We start from the raw sequence: 26,333 nt of genomic DNA on the forward strand, positions 1-26,333 counted from the left end.
TGCTTGGGGTGCAGTTTAAAATAGCAAGGTTATGTTGCAGCTGTATATGGTGCTGGTGAGGCTGCGTCTGGAGTATTGTGTACAATGTTGGTCTCCTTACTTGACAAAGACCATACTGGCACTGGACAGGTGATTCACTGGGTTGAATACAGAACATAGAACATTACAGTGCAGTACAGGCCCTTCAGCCCTCGATGTTGCACCGACCAGTGGCACCAATCTAATGACCCTCTAACCTAAAGTATTCCAATATTATTCATATGTCTATCCAATGACCATTTGAACGCCCTTAAAGTTGGCAAGTCCACAACTGCTGCAGGCAGGGCATTCCACGCCCTTACTACCCTCTGAGTAAACAAGCTACTTCTGACATCCATCCTATATTTAAAGCTATGTCCCCTCGTGTTAGCCATCACCATCCGAGGAAAAAGGCTCTCACTGTCTACCCTGTCTAACCCTCTGATCATCTTCTATGCCTCAATTAAGTCACCTTTTAACCTTCTTCTCTCTAACGAAAACAACCTCAAGTCCCTCAGCCTTTCCTCATAAGACCTTCCACTACACCAGGGAACATCCTGGTAAATCTCCTCTGCACCCTTTCCAATGCTTCCACAGAACTGTACACAATACTCCAAGTTGGCCTCACCAGAGTTTTGTACAGCTGCAACATGATCTCATAGCTCCGAAACTCAATTCCTCTACCAATAAAAGCTAACACACCGTTAACACCTTCTTAACAACCTTATCAACCTGGGTGCCAACTTTCAGGGATCTATGCACATGGACACCGAGATCTCTCTGCTCATCCACACTACCAAGAGTCTTTCCATTAGCCCAATACTCTGTAATCCTATTACTCCTTCCAAAGTGAATCACCTCACACTTTTCTGCATTAAACTCCATTTGCCACCTCTCAGCCCAGCTCTGCAGCTTATCTATGTCCCTCTGCAAACTGTAACATCCATCCGCACTGTCCACAACTCCTCCGACTTTAGTATCATCCGCAAATTTACTAACCTATCCTTCTACACCCTCATCTAGGTCATTTATAAAAATGATAAACAGCAGTGGCCCCAAAACAGATCCCTGCGGTACATCACAAGTAACTGAACTCCAGGTGAACATTTCCCATCAACCACCACCCTGTCTTCTTTCAGCTAGCCAATTCCTGATCCAAATTGCTAAATCACCCTCAATCCCATGCATCTGTATTTTCTGCAGCATCTTACCATGGGGAACCTTATCAAACACTTTACTGAAATCCATATACACCACATCAACTGCTTTACCCTCATCCACCTCTTTGGTCACCTTCTCAAAGAACTCAATAAGGTTTATGAGGCACAACCTACCCTTCACATCCTCTCCATATCTGCATGGGTTTCCTCCCGGTGCTCCAGTTTCCTCCCACAGTCCAAAGACATGCAGGTTAGGTGCTCTGGCCATGCTAAATTGCCCCTCAGTGTACCTGAACAGATGTGGCTAGGGGATTTTCACAGTAACTTCATTGCAGTGTGAATGTAACTCTACTTGTGACTAATAAATAACCTTTAACTGGAACAAGAGGGGAAGATTGACAGCTGCCCATTACATAACCTGTCAGATTTCAGTCACACAAGTAAAACTGAAGCTGTGAAGGATACAACCTTGACATAAAGTTGACGTCCGAGCAAACTGGTGGATCATGAAGCGAGGCATGTCTGTTGTTAGCCTGCAGTGGCACATGAACATGCAACCTCAGCTTTTAATTGGATGGAAATGACAGCTAGACATCTGCTTGCAGAAAAGCACATTTGCTGGCTTTTCCACAAACTTACAAAAGGATCCTCTCTGTTTAGCTAAGTCTCAGACGCTCAGATAACCAATCTACTTCAGAAACTGAAATATGCAGTCAAGAACAATGGGAAAGCACGATCAAAAATTGCAGACTTATTATACACAGCTACAGCAGAGACGTTGAACTAACTCCCACTCAAGGACAAATGAGGGAATTTGTGCATAGAGAAAGAAGAAATGGGCAAGGTACTAAATGAGCATTTTGCGTCAGTATTTACCAAAGAGAAGGACTTGGTGGATGATGAGTCTGGGAAAGGATGTGTAGATAGTTTGAGTCATGTTGAGAGGAAAAAGGAGGAGGTATTAGGGTTCTTGAGAAACATTAAGGCAGACAAGTCCCTTGGACCTGATGGGATGTACCACAGAATACTGAGACGGGCAAGGGAGGGAATTGCTGGGGCCTTCAGAGAAATCTTTGTTTCTTCACTGGCTACAGGGTAGGTCACAGAGGATTGGAAAATAACCAATGTTGTTCCTTTGCTTAAGAAGGGTAGCAAGAATAATCCAGGTCATTACAGGCCGGTGAGCCTTACATTATTGGTAGGGAAATTATTGCAGAGGATTCTTCGAGACAGAATTTACTCCCACTTAGAAATAAGTGGATGTATTAGTCAGAGGCAACATGGTTTTGTGAAGGGGAGGTCATGACTCACGAACCTGATCATGTTTTTCAAGGAAGATGATGATGATTGATGAGAGTGGGGTCATGGATGTGGTCTACGTGGACTTCAGTAAAGCCTTTGACAAGGTCCCTCATGGCAGACTGGTGCAGAAGGTGAAGTTTCATGGGATCAGAGGTGAACTGGCAAGGTAGATACAAAACTGGTTTATTCAAGGAAGACAGAGGGTAGCAGTGGAAGGGTGCGTTTCTGAATGCAGGGCTATAACAAGTGGCGTTCCTCAGGGATCATGCTGGGACCTTTGCCATTTGTAATATATATACATAAATGATTTGGTGGAAAATGTAATTGGTTTGATTAGTAAGTTTGTGGATAACACAAAGTTTGGTGGATTTGCAGATAGCAATGAGGAATATCAGAGGATACAGCAGGATATAGGTTGGAGACTTGGGCCAAGAGATGGCAGATGGAGTTTAATCGGACAAACGTGAGGTAATGCATTTTGGAAGGTCTAATACAGATAGGAAATATATAGTAAATGGCAGAACCATCAAGAGGACTGATAGGCAAAGGGATCTGGGTGTGTAGGTATACATAGAACATAGAACATAGAACATTACAGCGCAGAACAGGCCCTTCGGCCCACGATGTTGCGCCGACCAGTTACAAAAACAATGACCCACTAGCCTATACCAATCCCTTTTCGTCCATAAACCTATCCAGAGATCTCTTAAACGCCCCCAAACTAGACGCATCTACAACTGCAGCAGGCAGGGCATTCCAATCCCTCACCACCCGCTGGGTAAAGAACCTACCCCTGACATCCGTCCTGTAGCTACCCCCCCTTAATTTAAAGTCATGCCCCCTCGTGCTAGCTTTCTCCATCCGAGGAAAAAGGCTATCACTATCCACCCTATCTAAACCTCTAATCATCTTATATGTTTCAATAAGATCCCCTCTTAGCCGCCTTCTTCCCAACGAAAACAACCCTAGATCCCTCAGTCTCTCCTCATAGGACCTCCCCACCATACCAGGCAACATCCTAGTAAACCTCCTCTGCACCCCCTCCAACGCCTCCACATCCTTCTTGTAATGCGGGGACCAGAACTGCACACAGTACTCCAAGTGCGGCCGCACTAGAGTAGTGTACAGTTGCAACATTACACTGCGACTCCTAAATTCAATCCCCCTACCAATAAACGCCAAGACACCGTACGCCTTCTTGACAACCTTATCTACTTGATTCCCAACTTTCAGGGATCTATGTACACACACACCTAGATCCCTCTGTTCATCCACACTATTCAAAGTCCTCCCGTTAGCCCTATACTCGACACATCTGTTGCTCCTACCAAAGTGAATTACCTCACACTTCTCCGCATTAAATTCCATCCGCCACCTCTCGGCCCAGCTCTGCAACCTATCTAAGTCTCCCTGCAGACTATGACACCCTTCCTCACAATCTACCACACCTCCAACTTTGGTGTCATCAGCAAATTTACTAATCCACCCAACTATACCCTCATCCAGATCATTAATAAAAATTACAAACAACAGTGGCCCCAAAACAGATCCCTGAGGCACACCACTCGTAACTGCACTCCATGATGAATATTTACCATCCACCACCACCCTCTGTCTCCTATCTGATAGCCAATTCCTGATCCAACTTCCTAGATTACCCACAATCCCATACATCTGCATTTTCTGCAGAAGCCTACCATGGTGAACCTTATCGAACGCCTTACTAAAATCCATGTATACCACGTCAACTGCCTTACCCCCATCCACCTCTTTGGTCACCTTCTCAAAAAACTCAATAAGGTTAGTAAGGCACGACCTACCTGCTACAAAACCATGCTGACTATTTCTAATCAATTCATTACACTCCAAATAACTATAAATCCTATCCCTAATAATTTTTTCTAAGACCTTGCCCACAACAGAAGTAAGACTCACCGGTCTATAATTCCCGGCAAAGTCTCTGTTCCCCTTCTTAAACAATGGGACAACATTCGCTATCCTCCAATCCTCCGGGACTACACCAGAGACCAATGACGACCTGAAGATCTGAGCCAGAGGCTCTGCAATCACCTCTCTAGCAGGTCACTGAAAGTGGCAATGCAGGTGGAGAAGTAGTCAAGGCAGCATACAGCATGCTTGCCCTCACTGGCCAGGGCACTGAGTTTAAAAATTGGCAAGTCATGTTACCGCTTTATAGAACCTTTGTTTGGCCGCACTTGGAATAAAGTGTTCAATTCTGGTCGCCACACTACCTGAAGGATAGCTTTGGAGAGGGTATAGAAAACATTTACCAGGATGTTGTCTGGTATGGAGTGCATTACCTATGGAGACAGGTTGGAGAAACTTGATTTGTTCTCACTGGAACAACAGGAGTTGAGGGGCAACTCTTAGAAATCTACAAGATTATGAGAGGCATGGACAGAGCGGACAGTCAGAAGCTTTTTCCAATGGTGGAAGGGTCAATTACTAGGGGGCATAGGTTCAAGGTGCGAGGGGCAAGGTTTAAAGGAGATGTACGAGGCAGCTTTGTTACACAAAGAATAGTGGATGCCTGGAACTCAGAGGTAGTGGAAGTAGATACGATAGTGACTTTTATGGAGTGTCTTGACAAATACATGAATAGGAAGGGTAGGGAGTTGTAGTTAAGTCGGGCAGCATGGTCAGTGCACGCCTGGAGGACCGAAGAACTTGCTCCTGTGCTGTAATTTTCTTTGTAATAGAATATCGTACCACACTTTTCTAGGGAAGGCTGTCTGGTTTGTTCAAAAGTTTACTGAACGGAATTTTTCCATGCCAAAAAAAAGCAACTCCCATGAATCAATTTATTTTGTTGAAGTTGGGGAGGGAAACGAAGGGGGTGGTTATTGACTCCCAAATGCAGTGCAGGACATATCCCAATCTACATCAACGGCAATGAAGTGGAAATGATCAAGAGCTTTAAGTTCTTAAGTGTCTAAATCACTAACAATCTGTCCTGGTCCCTCCACACCGAAGCTATAGTTAGGAGGAGTTGGTGGACTTTCTTATGTTCTCAGAAGGCTAAGGAAATTTGGCATATCTGCTATGACCCTCACCAATTTTTACCGATATATCACAGCTTTGTATGGCTCCTGCATTTGACAAGCTCCCTCATGGTAGGCTAGTGCAAAAGGTTAAATCACACAGTATCAAGGGTGAAATAGCTAGATTCAGAACCTATTGGACATAGAAGACAGAAGGTAGCAGTGGAAAGGTGTTTTTCTGAATGGAGATTTGTAATTAGTGGTGTTCTGCAGGAATCAGTGCTGGGACCTCTGTAGTTTGCATAGAAATACATAAATGACTTGGAAGAAAACTTAGCTGGTCAGATTACCAAGTTTGTGGATTATACTAAGATTGCTGGACTTGCAGATAATAATGAAGATTGTCAAAGAATACAGAGGGTGCTCTGAAGGTTCGGATCAAAGGTCTTGATCAGAGTGTTGAGTAGACGGGTGTGTCCTCAACGTGTCATTGATGAAGATGAACATCTCACCAAGGCCATTCCCACATCCCCACTTCTTGCCTTCAAATAACCACACAACACCAAACAGACCATTGTCCGCAGCAAACTACCCAGCCTTCAGGAGAACAGTAACCATGACACCATACAAGCCTGCCACAGCAACCTCTCAAGACATGCCAGACCATCGACACGAATGCCATCATCTCACGTGAGAACACCATCCACCAGGTACACGGTAATACTCTTGCAACTCGGCCAACGTTGTCTACTTGATACGCTGCAGGAAAGGATGTCCCAAAGCATGATACATTGGGGAGACCATGCAGACGCTACGACAACGGATGAATGTACACAGCTCGACAATCACCAAGAGTGTTCTCTTCCTGTTGGGGAACACTTCAGCAATCACAGGCATTCGGCCTCTGATCTTCGGGTAAGCGTTCTCCAAGGCGGCCTTCACGACACACAACAGCGCACAGTCGCTGAGCAGAGGCTGATAGCCGAGTTCCACACACAAGGATGGCCTCAACTGGGGTCTTGGGTTCATGTCACACTATCTGTAACCCCCACGACTTGCAAAATCTCACTAACTGTCCTGTCTGCAGACAATACACATCTCTTTAACCTGTGCTTAATGCTCTCTCCACTCACATTGTCTGTACCTTTAAGATTTGATTAGCTGTAAAGACTCGCATTCCAATCATTATTCTGTAAATTGAGTTTGTGTCTTTATATGCCCTTTCTATGAAAAGAACGCCCAATCACCTGAACAAGGAGCAGCGCTCTGAAAGCTAGTGGTGTTTGCTACCAAATAAACCTGTTGGACTTTAACCTGGTGTTGTAAGACTTCTTACTGTGTTTATCCCAGTCCAATGCCGGCATCTCCACATTGTGTCATCAAGCCAATTTTGTATCCATTTAGCTACCTCACCCTGGATCCCATGAGATTTAACCTTATGCAACAACTTACTATGTGGTACCTTGTCAAAGGCCTTGCTAAAGTCCACATAGACAACATCAACTGCGCTGCTCTCATCTATCTTCTTGGTTACCCCTTCGTAAAAATGCAATCAAATTTGTGAGACATGATTTTCCACTCAAAGCCATGATGACAGTCCCTAATCAGGCCTTACCTCTCTAAACAGCTGAAGATCCTGTCTCTCAAAATACTTTCCGATAATTTACCCACCACAGACGTGAAGCTCACCAGCCTGTAGTTTCCAGGCTTTTCCCTGCAGCCCTCTCTAAGCGAAGGCACAACATTTGCCACCTTCCAATCTTCAGGCATCTCACGGTTAACTATCAATGATTCAAATATCTCTGCTAAGGGACCTGCAATTTCCTCCTTAGCCACCCTCAATGTCCTTGGATACATTTCATCAGGTCCTGGAGATTTATCTATCTTGATGCGCTTTAAGACTTCCAGCATCTCCTTCTCTGTAATATGTATACTCCTCAGGACATCGCTATTTATTTCCCCAAGTTCCCTAACATCCACGCTTTTCTCAACAGTAAATATTGATGAGAAATATTTATTTATGATCTCATCCATCTCTTGTGGATCCGCACATAAGGATCAACAAGATCAGAGTTTAGACCAGACTTGAGGAGGAACTTCTTCACTCAAAGGGTGGTAAATCTCTGAAATTCTCTGCCCGTTGAAGTGGTGGAGGCTACCTCGCTGAATATATTTAAGTCACGGGTAGATAGGTTTCTGATAGACAGGGGAATTAAGGGTTATGGGGAGAAAGCAAGAAAGCGGAACTGATCCACTTCAAATCAGCCATGATCTTATTGAATGGCGGGGCAGGCTCAAAGGGCTAGATGGCCTACTCCTGTTCCTATTTCTTATGTTCTTAACAAAGTCATCTAAGAGGCCTACTCTCTTCCGAGTTACTCTTTTGCCCTTTGTGTTTTAGACACTCTTTGGATTCTCCTATGCCTTATCTGCTAAAATAATTTTGTGTCACCTTTTTGCCCTTCTGGTTTCTCTCTTAATTCTATTCCTACACTCCCTATACTATTCAAGGGATTCACTTGATCCCAGCTGCCTATGCCTGTCATGTGCCTCCTTCTTCCTGACCAGGGCCTGAATATCCTGATTGATCCAGGGTTCCCTACTGCTACCAGCCTTGCCTTTCACTCTAAGAGGAACATGCTTACCCTGAACCCTGGTTAACACACTTTCGAAAGCTTCCTCTTACCAGATGGCCCTTTGCCTTCCCACAGACTCCCCCAATTAACTGTTAAAAGTTCCTGCCTGATGCTATCAAAATTGGCCTTGCCCCAGTTTAGAATTTTAATTTTTGGGCCAGACTATCATTCTCCATAGTTATCTTAAAACTAATAGAATTATGGTCACTGGTCCCAAAGTGATCCCTCACTAACACTTCTGCCACCTGCCCTTCCGTATTTCCTAAGAGGAAGTCAAGTTTTGCTCTCTCTCTAGTCAGGCCATCCACATACTGAATAAGAAGTTCCTCCTGAATACACTCAATAAATTTCTCTCCATCCAACCCTCTAATACTATGACTGTCCCAGTCAATGTTGGGAAAATCCCTTACTATTACCACACCATTTTTCTTGGAGCTACAAAATAAATGGCAGAACCGTCAGAAGCTCAGACACACAGAGAGATGATAGAATCATAGAAACCCTACAGTACAGAAAGAGGCTATTCGGCCCATTGTGTCTGCACCAACCACAATCCCATCAAGGCCCTACCTCCATATCCCTACATATTTACCCACTAATCCTTCTAACCTACGCATCTCAGGACACTAAAGGCAATTTTAACATAGCCAGCCAACCACCCTAACCCGCACATCTTTGGACTGTGGGAGGAAACCGGAGCACCCAAAGGAAACCCACGCAGACACAAGGAAAATGTGCAAACTCCACACAGACAGCGACCCATGCCGAGAATCGAACCCAGGTTCCTGGAGTGTGACGCAGCAGTGCTAATCACTGTGCTACTGTGTCATGCCGTGAACTTAAAAGTGAAAGCACAGGTGGAAAAGGTGGTGAAGAATGCATATGGCATGCTTGCCTTCATCGGATGGGGCATCAAGTATAGCAGATGGCAAATTACATTACAGCTGTACAAAACATTGATTAGACCACATTTGGAATACTGTGTCCAATCCTGGTCACCACACTACCGGAAGGATGTGAAGGCAGTAAAGAAAAGGTTTACCAAGATGTTGCATGGTGTGATGGTATTAGCTATGAGAAGAGATTGAATAAACTGGGATTGCTCTCCTTGGAAAGGCAGAGACTGAGGGTCGATCTGATAGAAGTTTATAAAATGATGGAGGGCATGGATAAAGATAAACAGTTGGAAGTTTTTTTTCCCAGGGCAGAAACGACCACTACAAGTGGCACAAGTTCAAGGTAAGGGGGGGAAGGTTTAATAGAGATGTGTGGGGGAAAGAGAGGTTGTGGGGGCCTGGAATGTACTGCCAAGTGAGGCAGACATGTTAGCAACATTTAAAGATTTATCTGGATAGAACATGAACAGACGGGAAATAGAACAGACGGTTGGTCTAGGTAGGACAAATGATCAGCAAAGGTTTGGTGGGCTGAAGGGCCCGTTTCTGTGCTGTACTGTTCTTTGTTCTGATCTGACCAAGACCACAAGAAGCTATAAAGGTTGTGAGTGGAGTCCAGTCCATCTTGCAAACCAGCCTTTCATCCACTGACTCTGTCTCCACTTCCGGCTGCCTTGGAAAAGCAGCCGGTATAATCATGGACCCCATGCACCCAGACATACCTTCTTCTGTTGGAAAAAAGATACAAACATCTGAGGTGACGTAACAACCAACTCAAGAACGAGTTCAAACTTCTTGCTGCCATCAGACTTTTGGATGGACCTACCTTATATTAAGTTGATATTTCTCTACACCCTAGCTATGACTGTAACACTATATTCTGCACCCTCTCCTTTCATTCTCCCTTTTGTACTCTATGAATGGTATGCTTTCTCTGTATAGTGCGCAAGAAACAATACTTTTCATTGTATATCAATACATGTGACAACAAATCAAATCAAAAACCGACTTGCAGTGTGATAGCCAATACAGGACTTGTAGTTTCAGACTGGCTGTAGGAAATCCATAGGTGTGGTGAAAGAAAAATTAATTAGCATTTCTTCACCCAAGGATCCTTGGAAGCTAGAATAAAAGCTCCACAATGACTATCACACTGCATTTCGATTTTTGATTTGATTTGATTTGTTGTCACATGTATTGATATACAGTGAAAAGTATTGTTTCTTGCACACTATACACAGAAAGCATACCATTCATACAGTACATACTGGAGAATGAAAGGAGAGGGCGCAGAATATGCCGCCATTACTTCCACACTATATGAGGGTACACACGTAATAGAGAAGGAAAATACAATTACTCAGTTTTAATATGATGCACCAATAATGCACCAAGAGGCAAGTAACTCACAGCTTTGGGTTCAACTACTCACCTGCACATCAGATGCTAGTGTCTCATAGGTATTCTTCAAACAATGCCAGTTCTGTCTGCCAAGGGTGAGAGCCACACCTGGGAGACTGTATGCACAGTGCTTCGTAATTTCAGTGTCAACAGTTTGCGCCCGGGAAGGATCAGTCATTGACAGGTACTGGTCCAGCAATGGCTGCGGAATAACATCCTGAAGCGGGAAAAAGCAGATGCTGCAAGTTTTAAAAAAGCATCACTATAAACTATCTGGAAATTGCATTTATGAAAGCAAAACTGAGACAAAGGATAAAAGAAGGTTTATGCTGTTGATACCTCCATTATTGGTCATTGATAAATTTGACAGAGATGAAAAACAATCCATTGCTGCATGACAGCTCACAATTACGTCCAATTTATTTCCAGATGGGAAACTGAGCCCCAACTTGGTGTTAAATGGAAGTCACACAGGCCACATGCGTATTTACAAGCAGCAAACCCAATTCTGAACTCAGCAAGCAACCATTTATCTCAATATTTTCTCCTTCAGTCATGCGTCGAGGGCCAGGAGAAAGATAAATGAGACTATGATTATTTTCTGGTCCACCTATGTAATCAAACAAGTTTTTGTTCTTTTATATCCCAATCACTGGGGTTGTTGAATTACATTTGGGGCAAGTCAAGGGAGGCAAAATGCCTCAGTTATCAGACATTCTGGGATCATTAGTAATGCATCAGAAGTATCAATGACCTTATTTTGCACAAGAGCTGAAGACCACATTTCTCCAAAACCAACCTGCACTTTCGACTGATCGTCACCAAAGAGCAAACTGTCATCATGTTCCAGCTCTAATGACCCAGCATCACAGCTTGGCTGATTACTCAGACTCTGAAAGTGGAAGAACACAATGTGTGAAACACAAGCATACACAATATGAAATCATACAGAGGTAGATACTGCTCCCAATAAACAAACAGGTATAGAAAAGAGAAACAAAGAGACAAGGAAGAGCAAAGACTGTTCAGCCATTCAGAGCACTTCCTGAAAATGCACAACTCCAATTATTGTTTAATGTCTTAACCGCTATCATATGATGAGAGCAGCATATCTAAAAAGCATTTAATGTTTTAAGTTTCCTTTGGGCTTTGGTTTCTGTTTGGGCCGTCCCCCCTTCCTTTTTGGGGGGCTGCCCCTCTTAATTTGTCCCTAAGTTAATTTGAGTTTGTTTTACTCGTTGGGCCATTAAAAGAAATATCTAAAAAGCATGCACTCAACGACAGCATTAAATCATCACGGTACGCCTGCCTGTGGATAAGTCTCTTCCCAGTGATTTTGTCTCAAAGAAGCCCCATGATCCAATGACACATTCACCGGTGGAATTTAATATTTGAAAAGGGTTTGGCAGAATAAACCATGTGCTTGTCAACATAACTCCTGTTTTAGGCAGTCAGTCACTTTACAGCTCACGAGGTTACAATTTTATTATTATTTTGTATTTAATGCAGGCCAAGTTAGAGAACAAAGTCAAGATTAAATGTGAAAAGTTCATTCCTCATTGGAAATTTTATATTCTATGCAAGACATGTTAATTGGTTTTGTGTCTCACTTATAGTTTTGGTGGCAAGTGGGTAAATGAAAGGGGGACATTGAAGTCAATCTTATTAGGTGCTCCAGAAGATGAAAAGTTCTTCATTCCTGCGACCAAAACATATCACTTTACATTCCTCTGTATTAAATTTAGACTGCCGCTTGTCTGCCCATTTTACCAGCCTGTCTAAAACTTTGAAGTCTATACTATATCCTTCTCACAATTTACAATACAATTCACAATTTACAAAGTCTTATGTCATCTGCAAATTTTAAACTGTGCCCTCCACCCTTAAGGTGGCGTCGTAACAGACTTGGAATTACAGGAGAAACTAAATTTAAAAAGTGTCCAGCAAGGAGAATTGACAGGGTTAAACTATTTATACGTCAATATAAGGTAGATGAGTTAAGAGCACAGGTAGAGACATGGCAGCAAGATGTCATTGCTATAATGGAAACCTGGTTAAACGAAGGAAAAAGTTGACAGTTCAATATCCCTGGTGATCAGAGCCTTCAGACACAGTTTACTGTTAGATAAAAAAGGAGGGAACAAAGAACAAAGAACAACACAGCACAGGAAACAAGCCCTTCGGCCCAACAAGCCTGCGCCGCCATTTTAACATTCAGTGAATGCCTCATCTACCTTCTTCTACCTATGACTTTTCTCTACGCCAGATTAGGGACAATTTGTTAACACCAATCAGCCTAAAAGCACATTTTTGGGGTGTGGGAGGAAAACCCATGCAAGCACGGGGAGAATGTGCAAACTCCCACAGACACCGACCCAAGTCGGAGATCTGACCCAGGTCCATGTATCTGCACAGCAAACAGTGATAGTCACTGAGCTGTCGTGTTGCCCGTCAGTTGGTCCAGTTTAAGTGTACACTAATGACGTGAAGCACTAGGCAACTCTTGAACCAACATCCAAGAGCAGCCCTCGCACAACCCACCGCGTGTATGCCCCTTGTCAGCCAACAAGGTGGACCAAATCACCTGCGGATGTAAAAAAAGACATTAATAAACATACACAGCTTTTACAGATATTCACGGAAGATCCCCAGAATCTCAAACATAAGACAGGTGAGCCATAAAATATGTTGGACGGCCCACAGGAATCTATTGACTCCCAGGAACGTCCTGAGGCTCTTGACCCTTATTTAGAACAGTCTTCTGGATCGCTCTATCTCTAGTCTGCTCATATGCCTATCTAGGTAAGCCTTAAACAACTCTAGTGTGCCTGCCTCCACCACTCTACTTGGCAGTGCATACCAAGCTCCCACACCCTCTGCGGGGAAAACCTTCTGTTGTAGTGGAGAATTTCTTGTTTTCCGAGCTGTGATAGTAAAACTTAAACAAAGTTTGCTTTGCAAAAACAACTAGCTTTTATTGTCAGAAAACTGCATGCAGTATATGGCAGAGTCTTGGAGATAGAGAGCAGTCCCTACAAACAGCTGATTCTATCCCAAAACCGCGCCAGCTACAAGAATCAGTTCCATAGTTATACCTTTTTCTTATCAGTGTACACGTTCAATTAGTAACACAAGCAGTAATACATCGTCAATTGTATTAGGATCCAGTGACCTCCGAGACCCCTCTGTCTCATCAATAATATCATTATCTTGTCCTTTGAAGGAACAGAAAGGTTCTGTGATCTCTGACCATATCTTGTTTTCTGATGTAATAGAAGGTTCTGTGACTCTGACCTTATCTCGCCTCACTCCTCCAGCCCTAAGTCATGTGGAGTCAGCCTTATCAGGTCTTGACCTTCTCTGATGTCCGTCATGTCTTAAGTTATTCAGAGTCAGTTTTACAGTTTTATTTGGAATAGCTTGGTCAGCTCTCCTTTATACCAATTACTTAACCATTTTTCCCATCATGCCACTGCTTCATTCATACACTATCACACTTCCTCTAACATCTGAATTATACCTCGCCCCTCTCACCCGAAGCCCGTGGCCCCTCGTGATTTTCGTATCCAACCTGGGAAAAAGCTTCCCACTGTTCACTCTATCTGTACCCTTCATAATCTTATACACCTCTATTAGATCTCCCCGCATTCTCCGTCTTTCGAAGAAGAACAGCCCCAATGTGCCAAATCTCTCCTCATAGCTAAGACCTTCCATACCAGGCAACATCCTGGTAAACCTCCTCTGCACTCTCCAGGGTCTCCATGTCCTTCCAGTAGTACGGCGACCATAACTGGACGCAGTACTCCAAATGCGGTCTTACCAACATTCTATACAACTGCAACATTAGACTCCAGCTTTTTTACTCCATACCCCTACAATACAATACCCCTCCATACAAGCAAGCATACCATAAAGCTTCTTCGCCACCTTCTCCACCTGTACTGCCACCATCAAGGACTTGTGTACTTGCACACCTAGGGCCCTTTGTGTTTCTATACTCTTAATAGTCCTATCATTTATTGTATAACTCCCCCACAAAATGCATCACCTCGCATTTATCTGCATTAAATTCCATCTGCCATTTCTCCACCCAATTTTCCAGCCTATCAATATCCTGCTGTATTGTGTGACACTGCTCATCACTATCAGCAAGTCCAGCCATCTTTGTGTCATCTGCAAACTTGCTGATCACACCAGTTACTCCCTCTTCCAAATCATTTATGTATATTACAAATAGCAAAGGTCCCAGTACTGAGCCCTGCGCCACATCACTAGTCACAGACCTCCAGCTAGAAAAAGACCCCTCTGCTACTACCCTCTGTCTCCTGTTACCAAGCCAGTTCTCAATCCATTTAGCCACCTGTCCTTGTATCCCATAAGCCTTAACCTTTTTCACCAACCTACCATGAGGGACTTTGTCAAACGCCTTACTGAAATCCATATAGACGACATCCACGGCTTGTCCCTCGTCAACCGTTTTTGTCACCTCCTCAAAAAATGCTACGAGATTCGTAAGGCACAACCTCCCCTTTACAAATCCATGTTGCCTGTCACTAATGAGACTGCCATGTTCTAAATACGTATACATTCTATCTCTATGAATCCTCTCCAACAACTTCCCTACCACTGACGTCAAGCTCACCAGCCTATAATTACCCGGGTTATCCCTACTACCCTTTTTAAACAATGGTACCACGTTTGCTATCCTCCAGTCCTTTGGGACCTCACCTGTGTCCAAAGAAGAGACAAAGATTTGTGTCAGAGGCCCAGCAATTTCATCTCGTCTCCCTCAGCAGCCTAGGATAAATGCCATCAGGCCCCGGAGATTTATCAGTTTTAATACCACCTAAAAACCCTAACACTTCCTCCCTCGTAGTGGATATTTTCTCCAACGGATCAACAATTCCCTCCAAGACACTTCCAGACAACAAGTCCCTCTCCTTCGTGAATACTGACACAAAGTATTCATTCAGGTTCTCCCCCATTCCCTCAGGCTCTAAGCATAGTTCCCCTCCTCTGTCCCTAAAAGGACCGATTTTTTCTCTAACCACCCTTTTGTTCCTAACATATGAGTAAATTTTCCTTAATCTTGTCTGCCAAGACCATTTCGTGCCCCCTTTTCGCCCTTCTAACTCCTCATTTGAGTTCTCTCCTGCTCTCTCTGTGTTCCTCCAAAGCGCTCTCCATTCCCAGTTGCTTGGACCTAACATAAGCCTCTCTTTTCTTCCTGATCAAGTCCTCAATGTCCCTAGTTATCCACAGCTCTCCAATCCTACCTTTCCTATCCTTCCTCTTAACAGGCACATGTCTGTCCTGCAACCTTATCAGCTGTCCCTTTAAAGACTCCCAGATGCGGACTTACCCTCAAACAACCTCTCCCAATCAGTGGCTATCAGTTCCTGCCTAATCCAGCTATAGCTAGCCGTCCCCCAATTTAGCACCCTCCCCTTCAGACAACACTCATCCTTTTCCATTAGTATCCTAAAGTAGACAGAATTGTGGTCACTCTTTGCCACATGTTCCCCTACTGAAACCTTGACCACGTGACAAGGCTCATTTCCCAGAACTAGATATAGTATAGCCCCCTCTCTAGTCGGGCTAGACACATAATGCTCCAAAGAGCCTTCCAGTACACATTTTACAAATTCTTCCCCGTCCAGACCCCCAGCCCCAGGCACCTTCCAAGCCACCCCAGGGAGATTAATGTCTCCCAGTACAACAACCCTATTTTTTTCCGCACCTATCCAGAATTTCCTTACATATACTTTCTTCCACTTCTCATGGGCTATTGGGTGGCCTATAGTATACCCCCAGCATAGTGATTGCTCCCTTCCTGTTTCTGAACTCCACCCACGGCGACTCATTACCCAACTCCTCTAAATAGTCCTCCCTCTGCACTGCTGTAATGTGCTCCCTAACTAACAACGCCACTCCCCCACCTCTTTTTGACCCTCCTGTGTCACGCCTGAAACACTTATACTCTGGAATATTTAGTTGCCAGTCCTGCTCTTCTTTTAACCACATCTCTGTCTCTGTCACTAACAGAGTAACACTAATGGCTAAAGAATGAATTCCAGTTGTGAGATGGGATAACATACTGAACAGGTCAAACGAGGCTTTATGGGTTGAACTTAGAAAAAAAGGTAGTCACATGACTGGGAGTATACTATGGACCCCCCAGTAGTAAAAGGGAGATAGAAGAACAAATAAGTTGTCAAATTTCTGCCGTAAGAACAAGAGGAATTTTACAGGAATAAGAAAGAATGTGGCAGAGGTGAACCTGACAGCATTGCCAGAGGATAAATCAGTGGAAAACCGGTGGTAAACACTGAAAGACGGGATCCTAAATGTGCAAAGCAGACATGCCCCTCCAAAAATAAAAGTGGTACTGCCAAATCTACACCCAAGAGGAATACAGGAGAAGATCAAAGAGAAAAAGAAAATATTCACAATAGGCACAAAGAAGTAAGCACTGCAGATAATCTAGACAAATACAGGGAGTGCAAGGACTGAGTTTAAAAAAATGAAATAAGGAAAACAAAGAGAGCATGAAGAGTGATTATTAAGCTACAGAAAACCCCAAAGATGTTTTACCAGTATATTAATGGTAAAGGTTAAGGAAAAAATTAGGACCTCGGAGGTGAAAAAGGGAACTTATGTGTAGATGCAGAGGTTGTGGAAAGGGAATATTTTGTGTCCATATTTACAAGGAAAGGGATGATGCAGATTCAGTAGTCCAGGAGGAAAACAAATATTAGATGAGATAATCATGAAGAGAGTGGAAGTCATAGAACATAGAACACAGCACAAACAGGCCCTTCGGCCCACAAGTTGCGCTGATCATATCCGTACCTACCAGGCCACAGAACTATCTGTAACTCCCAATCCCATTAAATCCCATGTATTCATCCAGAAGTCTTTTTAAAGACCCCAGCGAGTTCGCCTCTACCACCACCGACAGCAGCCGATTCCACTCACCCACCACCCTCTGAGTGAAAAACTTCCCCCTAACATCTCCTCTGCACTTGCTCCCCAGCACCTTAAACCAGTGTCCTCTTGTAGTGACCATTTCATCCCTGGGAAATAGCCTCCGAGAATCCACCCTATCTATTCCTCTCAACATTTTATAAACTTCTATCAGGTCGCCTCTCAACCTTTGTCTCTCCAGAGTGAAGAGACCTAGCTCCCTCAACCTATCTTCATAAGGCATGCCTCCCAATCCAGGCAACATCCTTGTAAATCTCCTCTGCACCCTCTCAATACCTTCCACGTCCTTCCTGTAGTGAGGCGACCAGAACTGCCCACAGTACTCCAAGTAGGGTCTGACAAGAGTCTTATAAAGTTGCAGCATTACCTCCCGACTCCTAAACTCAATCCCTCGATTAATGCAGGCCAGTACACCATACGCCTTCTTGACCACATCCTCCACCTACAAGGCCAATTTAAGAGTCCTATGGACCCGGACCCCAAGGTCCTTCTGCTCCTCAACACTGCTAAGAGTCCTACCCTTGATATTGTACTCCTTCATCCCATTGTCCTCAGAGGATTGGAATCCTTGAAAGCTGATAATTAGTTAAGGAGTTAGTTACTGCAGTCAGGGGAGCTGACATCTTGGAGGAGGGGAGTATTCATAGAAATTTCATAGAATCCCTCGTGCAGAAGCTAGGGATCAGCACCGACGACAATCCCACCAGGGCCCAATTCCTGCAACCCCACGTATGTATCCTCTTGCGGACAGTGATCATTGTATGGTGGAGTTTCTGGTGCAGATGGAGGAGGACAAAGTGGGTTCCCGGACACGTGTCCTTTGTTTGAACAGAGGGGAGTACGGTAGGATGAGAGAGGAATTGGCGAATGTGGACTGGGGGAGCGCGTTGGAAGGTAGGTCTGCTGAGGAGCAGTGGAGGATCTTTAAGGAGATCTTTCTTGGTGCTCAGCAGAAATTTATTCCGATGGTCAAAAAGGATCGTAGGAGGAGAGGTAATAAGCCGTGGATAACGAAGGAGGTGAAGGAAAGTGTTAAATTAAAAGCAGAGGCGTTTAGAGTAGCTAAGAGTAGTGGGCGAGAAGAGGATAGGGAGAGGTTTAAATATCAACAAAGATTGACAAAGAAATTGATAAAGAAGGGTAGGAGAAACTATGAAGCTGGGCTAGCGCTTAATATAAAAAAGGATAGCAAGAGTTTTTATAAGTATATAAAAAGGAAGAGGCTGGCTAGGGTGAACGTTGGACCCTTAGAGGATGAGAAGGGGGACTTAGTGGTCGGGGATGGGGAAATGGCTGAGGTCTTGAATAACTTTTTTGTTTCGGTCTTCACGGAGGAGGACGTGAATAATTTGCCGGGTGTTAGAGATGGAAAGGTGGTAGGACTGGAGGGTCTCAATGACATTACTGTTACTAGCGAGGCGGTGCTCGACAGACTGGAAGGGCTGATTGTGGACAAGTCCCCAGGACCGGATGGAATGCATCCGAGGGTTCTGAAAGAAATGGCGAAGGTGATAGTGGATGCCTTGGTGGTTATTTTCCAGACGTCGCTGGATTCCTGGGAAGTGTGCGCCGTACTTACGCAAGGATATTTTGGCCTTGGAGGGAGTGCAGAGGAGGTTTACTAGGCTGATGCCGGAGTTGAGGGGGTTGAGCTATGAGGAGAGGCTGAATAAACCAGGCCTGTACTCGTTAGAGTTTAGAAGAATGAGGGGAGATCTCATTGAGACGTACAAGATGATGAATGGGATGGATAGGATAGAGGTGGAGAGGCTCTTCCCGCTCAGAAAGGACAGTAGGACTAGGGGGCACAGCCTCAAGATAAAGGGGGGGCGGTTTAGAACGGAGTTGAGGAGGAACTTCTTCACTCAAAGGGTGGTGAATCTCTGGAATTCTCTGCCCGTTGAGGTGGTGGAGGCTGCCTCGCTAAATATTTTTAAGACGCGGGTTGATGGGTTTTTGATAAGGGAGGGGATTAAGGGTTATGGGGAGAGGGCGGGAATGTGGAACTGAGCCACGACAGATCAGCCATGATCTTATTGAATGGCGGGGCAGGCTCGAAGGGCCTGTAGCCAAACAGACCATCTAAAATGGCGTTTTGTAAAGCACTCTGGGATAACTGGGCAAGAAACTAAACCGACAGGCTGCAGTTTAAAGACAGACAAACAGGCTGCAACCCTGATGAGTGAATACACAGGATATGGGCCATCTCCAGGATGAAAGAGACTTTCTGGTCACACTGGGTTGTGTGCCAGACGTAAAGGCACCGTGAATCCTTATTTAGGAGGAAGGTATGTGACCTATGTGCCTACAACACATACAGGCATGGCCGCCAGGGACACACCCAGAGATCGGTGTGGTAGCACCTGATTGGACTCTTATCGATCAGGGTGATCAAGTCCTGATCGATTGATTGGCAATGGCCAAAAAAAGGGCGTGAAGCCAAATGGGGTATAAAGGATGCTGCACAACCAGGAATCGCTCTCTCTCTCTCTCTCTGATCCCACGAACGAGCTACAACAATGATGAACATCGCCAGCAAGAGGAGAGCCACCACACCCAAGAAGGAAGAAAGAGAGACTACAGCCAGAATGCCAGACCAGAGCAAAGGACCAAACTACACAGACAACTACCAAGACCAGCACACAGATAAAGGCCAGTATCTGTTTGGGTATTTGTCAGTCACACACAGTTAAGTCAAGGTCTTGTATTGTGCTTGAATTCTAGTATTTTCTGTAAGATAACTTATTGTTGGTCGGGTGGGTGATTATTGATTGTGTGGGTTTAAACAAATATTGTTTGTACCAATAAGACGTCTACTCAAAGTTATTTGTCCACCGTATAAGGGTTAAAACAGGCTTTTTTTTTACAACATTTGGCGTCCCTGGGTGGGCATCGATAAGAAGTAACTTTGTTGCTCCGATATCGAACCCCACAGACTTTAAATTGAATGGTTATTTAAAACTCAGAGCCAACAGGTGTGAACTCCTTATTGGACAAATAACTGCTTTCGGGAAATTGTTTATTGTGCATGTATTGTTACTAACAAGGAGGATAGGGTAAACTCTGTAGGTTTGTATTAGAACCCAGAGGGATTAGGACCGGAACATAGCATAAAGCCGTACCCGCAGTCCGATCGCCTCCCTACCCCTTGTCATTAAATATAGAATGGCAGGAAACAGTATAGAGGCAGAGAAGTGTCCCATATGGGAAAAAAGAATCAGAGAATATATTAAGAAGAAAAAGTGGCCCCTATGGGCAGAATCTTGTGCTAATGCTGAGATAGGACTGGGATCCCAAGGGCAGATTTTGAAGTAAGGCTAGTCAAGGGGAAGAGTGATCTCTATTGTCGACCATGAGGCAAGGCTCAAACCTAACTCTGGAGTAGAGAGGGGTGTTCATCATACCCTTGGTACTAACTGACTTAGAGGGACTGATTGGTAAATTAGTAGGCACTGTACCCTTTCAGTCACTTCTTGTTCTCCTGGGACTATGCCTAGAGAACTACGTAGAAAATTATAGTGAGTTTTTGGATCTGGGATCCATGAGTCAGATGTTTTGATGAGAGAAACAGCAATAAAAGAAAATGTTGAAACTGGGTAACGTTATTGTGATTATCAGTTTAGAAGAGTTACAGAGTGAAAAGTCAGAGAAAATTAAGTTAAAAGAGGAGTTAGAAATTATGAGAGTTAGTTGAGAAGTTAAGAGAAGAAATAAGTAATTTTGTGGGAAAGTAGATAAGCAGGAACAAAACAAAACAATATTGTCTGTGAGTCAGTTTTAAGTTTATCAAGTTAGTGAAAAGAATCCAAGTTCTGATTACTCCAAGTTTCAGCAGGAGATTAATCAATTAAAATCTGAAGTTGACAATGCAGATAAGGATGTTGTCTGTGATCAGTGTGGGACAGCTGAGTCTGAGAGAGATGGTGTTTATGGATTGGGTTGTGGCATTGACTGGGGATCCCCCCCACCCCCACCTTTTTTTTTTGGAGGCACCTGATCCCACAGTAAGTTTAGAATTTGCCCCTGGTCTGATGAATTCTGTGACTATTAGTTGCAAGGAAGGAATTACCAGGAGATGTTGTTGATTGGGAGGGAATGAATATTTTAAAGAATCTTAGCACTGTCTCTAGTCACACCCAAGTGGTCCTTTGTTTATTTTAAAAGGAGGGAGTTTGCAGTGTGTGTTATAGAATTTTGAGAGAAAGGAACAATGTTCTCTCAATTTACTAGGAAATTATAAATTAATTGGCAAGATGGAAAATTGATTAGACTAAATCTAAGGTTGAGCTAATAAGTCAAGTAGTTTTTTTTATTTCAGTGTGTTTGTGTGGTCTGGTTACTTGTTGAATGTAGGTGATTGTTGTTGCATTAGATTAACAGCAGGAGTTGTTAAAAGTCTGTTTGTTTTGAGGAGTATTATACAATGCTTTACACTTTGGTTTAACTACAAAGGGGCTGAGGAAGTGTTAAAACTTAAATTTATGTATAAGATTTCTTGAATTTACTTCTGTTTTTGAGTTTAATTACAGTTTGGAAGGAAGAAGAATGAAGATGCCTGTCTTAATCTATTTTCTGTATTTCCTTTCAATGTTTTATTTTTGTCCCAGTTTAAAATGTTGGACTTGAATGAAAGATAATGTGGAATGAATGTTGGAAGCTTCCATGTATGTCTGTGTGTGTTTGGTAAAGTGGTTGTATCAATGTTTTTGTTTTGTTGTTTATTTAATGTGTTAATGTTCTTCTCCTAATTGTGATTTTACAACAGTGAGTTTGATACAGATTTTAAATACAAATTGGAAATTGGATTGGATTAAATTGAAATAAATTTTTGGAATTTTCTTAGCCTTTTGAGTATAATCAATGGCCATGATTGTGCTTAAAAGGTATAGAATAAATGTGGGATGTTACTTTGAACACAACGTTTGGAAAGTAAATTGAAATTTCAAAATCGAAGAACATAAATTGAAGTTTGAAATAACCAATTTGAATTTTGAATAATCCTGAGTTTGAATTTTGTTAAGGATTTAAACCTTGGAGGGAACTATGTGCTCTTTCCTTTGTCTTGAAGAAATCGTGACATCATCACATCGGAATGTTTTATTTCTTGGGTTTTCTTAATCGATAGAGATTTCACCATCTTCTGTTCCTAATCCGGCAATTAAATATTATATATATTGGAGGTTCTAAATTTTATTTTTGTTTTAATTTGACAGTTTTTGAGACCAAATTAATTCATTTGGCTCCAAGCCAAATGTATCTTATGTGTTTTGTTTTAAATAGATAGCTGATGAATAACAAGCCCAGCAGCTTCAAGACAAGCAAGATTGTTTGTCACAACCTTGTGATAACTGAGACTTGAAGAGTTTGGCTCATTCAGATTTTCTCACTATTAACTTTCAAACTAAAGTGATTGGTTACACTTAAGCATTACAGTTTGTGACATTTAATTGATAGAACAAATTGAGTACACAAAATAACCAACTTATAAATGGGAAGTTGCTTAAATTCTAAAGAAATAAATAAGTTTGACAAATAAAGGGTAATGGAAAGAGAGTCTGTATGAGTTTTGTGTTTCAAGGAGGGATGCATTGAAACATATTCTCAGTTTATGATGTAACCATTTGAATGTGAGAAAGTTTTACAAAGCAATATCTGTTTTGTGACATTTGTATACTGAGTAAATGTTATCTGTGGTAATCCTCGTGTTCACATGTAACGTTTGTTCAGTTCAATGTATGTAAATGCTAACAAGTTGGGAGTTAATTTTTCTGGAAAGTTAAGGGCTCTGGAGAGTGTCAATGACTTTACAACAGATGACGGGATTTTCCTAGTATTTAGTTATTTGGGGTTACAAGAGTAAAATGCTTCAAAGGGGAACAAATAAACCATTTGTGCAAGTTATGTTATTCATAAATAAAATTGGTAAAGTAGACAGAATGCTGGAGGAGTTTCCTCTATAATTTGTTAAACAAGTAGAAAATTATTTGAATTACTTCAACTTGTACATTGGTTACAATCTATTAATTGGGTCATAAAAACATACTATGTGTATGCTAGGAGACAGATTTTGAGCTGTGACTGGAAGTTTACATCTAAAATGGTAACTGGCAAAAGGTGTTTATTATGCAAATTTGGATAATTTTTAAATTACAAATACTTTGGAGAGTTAAACCTACCTCTTCAGCACTTTTGAGTGCATGAGCCTCCAGTCCAAATTTAAACGTTGTTTCCCTTTTGCATCTGCATCAAAGATTTATTATTGTCCTATGCATAACTCTGAACCTAAAATGGTGTTTAGAATATCTGATTGTCTGTATTTGTGGGTAACTAGCTGATTGTAATAGTGGGGTTTAGAATATGTGGTTGTTTGTATTTGTATTTGTAGACTGTTGTTGTCTGTAGCTTCTGGAATATGTTGTAGGGATGTATTATTACTGTACATGTCAATGCCTGGGTCTTGCTTAACTGTTGAGTGACTGGGGAATTCCTGACAGATATTGGTCCTGAATTTGTGATCCATCACGCTTTGCGTCCAGGATCAAAGGGGGGCCTGTAGCCAAACAGACCATCTAAAATGGCGTTTTGTAAAGCACTCTGGGATAACTGGGCAAGAAACTAAACTGACAGGCTGCAGTTTAAAGACAGACAAACAGGCTGCAACCCTGATGAGTGAATACACAGGATATGGGCCATCTCCAGGATGCAAGAGACTTTCTGGTCACACTGGGTTGTGTGCCAGACGTAAAGGCACCGTGAATCCTTATTTAGGAGGAAGGTATGTGACCTATGTGCCTACAACACATACAGGCATGGCCGCCAGGGACACACCCAGAGATCGGTGTGGTAGCACCTGATTGGACTCTTATCGATCAGGGTGATCAAGTCCTGATCGATTGATTGGCAATGGCCAAAAAAAGGGCGTGAAGCCAAATGGGGTATAAAGGATGCTGCACAACCAGGAATCGCTCTCTCTCTATCTCTCTCTCTGATCCCACGAACGAGCTACAACAATGATGAACATCGCCAGCAAGAGGAGAGCCACCACACCCAAGAAGGAAGAAAGAGAGACTACAGCCAGAATGCCAGACCAGAGCAAAGGACCAAACTACACAGACAACTACCAAGACCAGCATACAGATAAAGGCCAGTATCTGTTTGGGTATTTGTCAGTCACACACAGTTAAGTCAAGGTCTTGTACTGTACTTGAATTCTAGTATTTTCTGTAAGATAACTTATTGTTGGTCGGGTGGGTGATTATTGATTGTGTGGGTTTAAATAAATATTGTTTGTACCAATAAGACATCTACTCAAAGTTATTTGTCCACCGTATAAGGGTTAAAACAGGCTTTTTTTTACAACAGGCCAGATGGCCTACTCCTGCTCCTATTTCTTATGTTCTTATGTCATCCTTCTAACCCCCCAGCACTAAAGGGGCAATTTAGCATGGCCAATCCACTTGATGTGCACATCTTTGAACTATGGGAGGAAATTGGAGCACCCAGAGGAAACCCATGCAGACACAGGGAGAACATGCAAACTCTGCACAGACAGTGACCCAAGCCAGGAATTGAACCCGAATCCCTGGCGCTGTGAGGTAGCAGTGCAAACCACTGTGCCACTATGTGTTTATTATAGATCCCTAGATAGTCAGTAGGATATTGAGGAGCAAACATGTGCACAATTCACGGAAGTGTATAAAAACATACCAATAGAGTTACTATATTAGGTGATTTCAACCTTCCCAACATTAACTGGGATATACATAGTGTTAAGAGCCTGGATGCAGTAGATTTCTTGAAATGGGTACAGGATGACCTTTTAGATCAATATGTAGCGAGTCCAATAAGGCAAGGAGCTATACTGGACCTAATTCTGGGGAAAGCTCCAGCTTTCTAGTAAAAGTAGGGAAAATCCCAAGATATTCTACACACATATCAATGGAAAGAGGATAACCAGGGGAAGAATAGGACCTGTGAGGGACCATGGGGGCAACCTATGAGTGGACCCAGAGGACATAGCAAGGGTGGAGATTGCAGGGGCTCTGACCCAAGTTTTTAATTCCTCTCTGGCCATTGGGAGGTGCCAAATGACCGTAGAACAGCTAATGTAGTTCGCTATTTAAGAAGGGTTGTAAAGATAAATCAGGGAATTACAATGAGTCTCACATCAGTGGTAGGGAGACTACTGGAGAAACTTCTGAAGGGGATCATCATTCTTCACTTGGACAGGAAAGGCTTGAAAGGTAGTCAATCTGATGGCTTTGTCAGAAGGACGTGACCAGGTGTGTAGGTGAGGGTAGTGCAGTCAACGTAGTTTATATGGATTTCAGCAAAGCCTTTGACAAGGTTCCACATGGGAAACTTGTAAAGAAGGTAAATGCACACGGAATATAGGGTAATTTGATAAAGTGAATTCAAAATTAGTTCAGTTTTAGGAGACAGAGAGTGATGACAGAAGGCTGCTTCAGTGACTGGAATGATGTGGAGATGCCAGCATTGGACTGGGGTAAACACAGTAAGAAGTCTCACAACACCAGGTTGAAGTCCAACCAGTTTATTTGATAGCAAACCCACAAGCTTTCGGCAACGCTGTTCCTTCGTCAGGTGTGTGGACGAAGAAACAGCATTTCCGAAAGCTTGTGGGTTTACTATCAAATAAACTGGTTAGACTTCAACCTGGTGTTGTGAGACTTCTTTCAGTGACTGGAAGCCAGTCTCCAGTGGCGTATCACAGGAATCTGTGTTGGGTCCCCTATTATTTCTCATTTATATGAATGACATAAATGACTGTGTAAGGTAGGATCAGTAAGTTGCTAATGACACCAAGATTGGCCGGGTGGTTAACAGCGAGACTGCGTGTCTTGGGCTACATCTTGGATATAGACAGAATGTGAAATGGGCAAATAAGCAACAGATGGAATTTAACCCTGA

General features: G+C 43.0%; 1 protein-coding gene across 2 annotated transcripts in view; it reads right to left on the bottom strand.

The window, feature by feature from the left end:
• The window catches only part of ppp4r1l (protein phosphatase 4, regulatory subunit 1-like), a 150,316-nt gene that overhangs the window by 41,471 nt on the left and 82,512 nt on the right, over window positions 1-26,333 (bottom strand). For both annotated transcript variants that reach the window (XM_080205091.1, XM_080205092.1), the window contains 2 exons: window positions 11,215-11,307; window positions 10,447-10,632 (listed from right to left, as the gene is read on the bottom strand). In XM_080205091.1, coding sequence (XP_080061217.1) covers window positions 10,447-10,632; window positions 11,215-11,307 — 279 coding nt within the window. The remainder of the gene's footprint in view (window positions 1-10,446; window positions 10,633-11,214; window positions 11,308-26,333) is intronic.

This window comes from Carcharhinus amblyrhynchos, chromosome 16 (assembly GCF_965287045.1).
Source record: "Carcharhinus amblyrhynchos chromosome 16, sCarAmb.v2.hapA, whole genome shotgun sequence".
Taxonomy (NCBI): domain Eukaryota; kingdom Metazoa; phylum Chordata; class Chondrichthyes; order Carcharhiniformes; family Carcharhinidae; genus Carcharhinus; species Carcharhinus amblyrhynchos.